The 5416-nt window shown below is 38.1% G+C and overlaps 1 protein-coding gene across 8 annotated transcripts in view; it reads left to right on the plus strand.

Annotated features, from left to right (window-relative positions):
• The window catches only part of Zeb1 (zinc finger E-box binding homeobox 1), a 231544-nt gene extending 226585 nt beyond the window's left edge, over positions 1-4959 (plus strand). For 7 of the 8 annotated variants that reach the window (XM_004641758.3, XM_023701851.1, XM_004641753.2 and 4 more), the window contains one exon: positions 2437-4958. In XM_004641758.3, coding sequence (XP_004641815.1) covers positions 2437-3029 — 593 coding nt within the window. In that variant the 3' untranslated portion in view covers positions 3030-4958. Of the gene's footprint in view, positions 1-2436 lie in introns of all 8 variants that reach the window. The other variant, XM_004641759.1, reaches the window with a different exon arrangement.
• Positions 4960-5416: the final 457 nt, after the last annotated feature.

Genomic DNA, 5416 nt, shown 5'->3' on the forward strand with positions numbered 1-5416 from the left:
CCCTGTGGCGAGATGTTCTGCTCCTGGACTAGCTGGTTGGATCTATTCTCTACACTCTCCCCTGCAGACGTTGCAGCTGCAGGATTACACCTCAGGCGTGTATACCAGGCCTGAGCTGTGCCAGACCTGGGCTAGGACTGGGTCCGCCCATATGTATTTAATGAAGTTTATACTATATTAATTTTAATACCCATTAATAAAAATATGGGACCAGTGGGAAGAAGCTACAGAAGACAGGTTCGGGCTTCCCAGAAGAAAAAGCTGCTTCATCAACGTAGTTTGCTGTCCTGGGAGGTCACGGGCTCTATATTAGTGACCCATCTGTTGATGAAACAAAATACTTGACTGTTGCAATTTAGAAGCAGAAAGCATTACTGGGGCTAATGGTTTCAGAGGGTTCCATTCATGATGGGCTGGCTCCAAACTAGAGATATCGTGGTAGAAGAGCATAGGCAGAGGAAAACTGCTCAACCCAGGACATCCAAGAAAGTCATCCCCCAGGACCCACCTCTTTTGACCAGGACCTACCACGTAACAGCATGTTCAGCTATAACCTCACCAGTGGATCAATCCATTGATGAATACTGTGCCCCCATGCTCCAGTTACTTCCAGAAGCTCCACCTTTGAACACATGAGATTTTTGAGGGCCATGTTAGAGTTAACCATTAAGGCTCCTTGGAGGTTTCATACAGATCTTTTGTACAACAAACTTCTGCCTAGAGGTTACACTGAGAAATTCTAAAATGTCTTCTAATTCTGAGATTCTATGATTGCTCCACAAAATGTGTACTTCTTAGACTAATTCAATGGTTGACAGACTGTGACTCAGAGACCAATTGTGGTTCTCCACTGTTTTCCATGGCCTGTGAGCTTTTTTTTTTTCATTTTTAAATGCTTGAAAAAATGAAGATAATATTTATGATACATGAAAATTATTTAAGAAATAATATTTCAGCATCCTCTAAAGAAAGTGGTATTGAAACAAGCCCTGCCCATTCATTGGCTTGTTGTTTGTAGCTACTTTGCCACAATTCTACACTGGCAGAACATGAATAGTTATAATTGAGGCCATTTGGCGAACCAACTAAAATATTCACTGTCTGGCTTCTAACAAAGCATTTGCCAACCTGACTGCACCACTCCAGTGCAGTACTAGTGAATTTTAACCACTAATCCTCTGAAGAATGGAGAAAGCCCTGTTGTATAGCATTTGTAGATTTATGTGGCCTAAATACTCACGCTACAGCTGATTGCAAGCTCGCAGCAGCCTTCAGTCAGTCTGCAGAATCTCAGATAGCAGTAGACAGAGCACACCGCTACTTCCCTAACACGATCACTGGCAAAGAGGCCGGGTGTGCCTGAGCCCTTCAGTCTCACACATGCTTCCATGCCCACAGTCACTCCAGCCACAGTGTCCATATTCATCTCTCATGTTCTTTTTTTTTTTCAAAGTTTTATTGATAAAGAGCAATGAGAATCTCTCACATTCTTACCAACTATGTTCATTCACTCACTTGAGCAGGCAAAGATACAGAGATTCATACAGTGATATGTGGGCAGTTCTTGGAGTTAAAAACCAGTATATGAGAGCAAGCTTTACCTCTCAAAACAAGTCCCTTATAATATATCCCTCTAGTTGTTTTCATTGAGACCTAAGGAATGTTAGAAAATATCTTCTGCTTTGGGCAAGAGTTAAATCTCAGCAAAGAGCAGTATGAAAAATATGTATGAAAATATACTGTCCATAAAATTAAATCATTTCTACATTCGTTAGTATTAACTGCTTTGACAGCATTGAAGTTGGGTGGTCCCAATCTTGATTATCATTCAGTTGTTGTTGGATCCTTTTATGTCTGGGCAGTAGCATTCTCTGGCCCATGCATTCTCCGTAGTGGCCAAGTTGTTCCCAAGAAACGGCACTTGCTTCTTGGGGTGGGGGAGTTTACATGCTGTATTACTTCCCAGTTTGCCTAAGGACCTCAGCATATAAACTCTATGTATTTGAGTTTTGTCATATATAAGCCATAGATAAGACATTAAACTTTATTAGAGGCAGGAGAAATAATGTATCTGAGAAAATACCTGAAAGGTTCCTTAAGGGCAGTAAGTTGAGCAACATTTCTGTTCCTTCCTTACCTCTGCTGTGTACACCACCAAGTATCTTATCAGAGCTTCACTACTTTATGATCCAGCTTATTTTCATGATGCATGTATGTGTGACATTTCAGTTTTATAGAGTTCACATTGACCTCATCTGCAAAGTAGATTATATCACACTAAATTCCTGTGTATAGGTAATAAACTGGATTCTCATGTTACAGTACATGACAGTGTAACTCTACCCTTTCCACCATCTAAGGTGCCCCTAGCAGTTATAAGAACTTTCTTTACTTAATATCACCATTTTATTTCATAGCTGTGTTCTTACCTTACAGGTAAAAGACCTCATGAGTGTGGAATCTGTAAGAAGGCATTTAAGCACAAACATCACTTGATTGAACACATGCGATTACATTCTGGAGAAAAGCCCTATCAATGTGACAAGTGTGGGAAGCGCTTCTCGCACTCTGGATCTTATTCTCAACACATGAATCATCGATACTCCTACTGCAAGAGAGAAGCAGAAGGAAGAGACAGCACAGAGCAGGAAGGGGCAGGGCCAGAAGTCCTGGCCAAGGAGCATGTTGGTGCGAGGGCGTCTCCCTCCCAGGTCGACTCAGATGAGAGGGAGAGTTCAACAAGGGAAGAGGATGAAGACAGTGAAAAGGAGGAAGAGGAAGAAGAAGACAACGAGATAGAAGAATTGCAGGAAGAAAAGGAATGTGAGGAACCACAAGGGGATGAGGACGAGGAGGAAGATGAAGAAGTAGATGAAGGAGATGTGGAAGAGACAGAGGATGAGGGAGGAGCGGCAAACCCTGAAGGTCCAACGAAAGCTGATGGAGCTATAAGTCAAGGAAGCAGCTTAGAACAAAAAGTAAGCGAGAATGATGAGCAGGTGTCTGAGGAAAAAACAAATGAAGCCTAATAGTTTTTCTAGAAAAAAAAAATAAATTCTAATTGGTAATGAAGTTTGTTCTATATTATCCATGCTTTTCATGGAAGCACAGTAACATGTATACTGTGATTCCTGTTCACTACTGTGTAAAGTAAAAACTCCAAAAAAAAATACAAAATACAAAAAAAATTCACAAAAAAAAATAAATTCCGGGTGTGCCTGAATCACAAACCTAGTAATTTTTCATGCAGTTTTCAAAGTTAGGAACAAGTTTGTAACATGAAGCAGATTGAAAAACTTTAATGACTCAGAAAGCAAAGCTATAATAGGTTACAGGAAACTGATAATTCAAGAAGCATCTGGCATTGTTTCATTTTATCAGTATTATCACTTTTATGTTGGTTTATTCTTATGCTGTACAATTGGGAGAAATTTTATAATTTTTTATTGGTAAACATATGTTTAAAGCTAAAGCTAAACCCACTTCAGTATTTTATTATGTTTTTTTGAAATGTGAGAACTTCTGCACTACAAAATTCCCTTCAAAAGAAGTATAATACAGTTCTGAACCATGCTACTACCTTTTATAAATTCAATTCAGAAGGTAGTTATTTCTAATATTTAGATGTCATAGTAGAGCATATTATCATTTAAAGTGTATTGTTAGCCTTAAGGAAGCAACTGATAGAAGAAGTGAAGTTTCCTACTCATCTAATTCTAAATGGAGTTCAAAAGATTGTTATTGAGTTCTGATTGCAGGGACTAACAGTGTTGATACTGGTAAGGACAGCAGAGTTGTCAGAATCAGTGTTTGTGATTGTGTTTGAGTATGTGGTAACAAATATGAAGGATATGATATGAAGCTTTTTATCTCCTTTGGCCTTAAGCAAGACCTGTGTGCTGTAAGTGCCATTTCTCAGTATTTTCAAGGCTCTAACCCGCCTTCATTCAGTGTGTGGCCTACAATAACTAGCATTTGTTGATTTGTTTGTCCTATCAAAATGCCCAAATAAAACGGAAAACCACTGACACTGTCAGAGAAACTAAAACACTGGGACATTTCATCTTTTAATTCCTCAGTATTCATTTTGCGTTAATTGACTTTCAGAATTTCTCTACAGAAACAAAAGGGAAATTTTCTAATCTGCTTTATGCATGTATTTGCATTTCAGTCGTGGACATGCCATTATTATTTGGCTCATAACTGTTTCCAAATGTTAGTTATTATGGACCCAACTTATTAACAACATTAGCTGATTTTTACCTATCAGTATTATTTTATTTCTTTTAGTTTATAGATCTGTGCAACATTTTTGTACTGTATGTCTTCAAACCTGGCAGTATTAATACCCTTCTTACTGACATTGTACTTTTAGTTTTAGAAAACTTTTATATTTATGTGTCTTATTTTTATATTTCTTTATTTATTACACAGTGTAGTGTATAATACTGTAGTTTGTATTAATACAATAATATATTTTAGTATGAAAATTTGGAAAGTTGATAAGATTTAAAGTAGAGATGCAATTGGTTCTCTTGCATTGAGATTTGATTTAACAGTGTTATGTTAACATTTATACTTGCCTTGGACTGTAGAACAGAATTTAAATGGGAATGTATTAGTTTTACAACTACAATCAAGTCATTTTACCTTTCCCAGTTTTTAATATAAAACTCTTAAATTTTGAAATTCACTGTGTGACTAATAGCATGATGCTCTGCAGTTTTATTAAGAGATTAGCCTAACCATAAAACTCTCATTTCCTTAGCAAGCCAAATTAGGATTACCTTATATAAACAGTGTTGGGAACAATGTTTAACATTTTGTGCCAATTTGTTCCTGTATTCATGTATGTAAGTTACCAATCTGACTCTTCATTTTTAAGTTCCTTGTTACACCATGGTCATTTTCTAGTTTTTTACCAGACTCCCCCATCTCACAATAAAATGCATCAACAAGCCTGACTTACTGTCATTCTTTTAATCATTGCCAAGATTTTCTTTGGAAAGCTCTCTGTGAAATGGGATATTACACTGTCATCCTACACTTAATTCATCTTCAACTAAGTGTTGGGCAACCCTTAATGTTTTAGACATAACAACTAAATTATGAGGATTTCTTGTGGCTAAATGTTTCTAGACAGGTGAAAGTGGCAGCCGAAGGCCTTTGAAGAGGACTGCTCCTTCTTCCTTCCTAAAGCCATTGCCTCCCGCCAGCCCCTGTTGGTCCTGTTGCCTTTCATCCTTAGGCCACATCAGGGTTGTCTGGGGTTAGATGCCTTTCTTCTGTATGCCCACAGCTCACTGCAACTTTCTAATCCTGTGTCTTCTACTGTTCATTATATTCATTTCCCACTAGGAACAGGGACTACATTTCTCGGAGCCACTGTCATGTGCCCACTGACTGGTAGAGTGCC

Source organism: Octodon degus, unplaced genomic scaffold (assembly GCF_000260255.1).
Source record: "Octodon degus isolate 3935 unplaced genomic scaffold, OctDeg1.0 scaffold00141, whole genome shotgun sequence".
NCBI classification, from domain to species: domain Eukaryota; kingdom Metazoa; phylum Chordata; class Mammalia; order Rodentia; family Octodontidae; genus Octodon; species Octodon degus.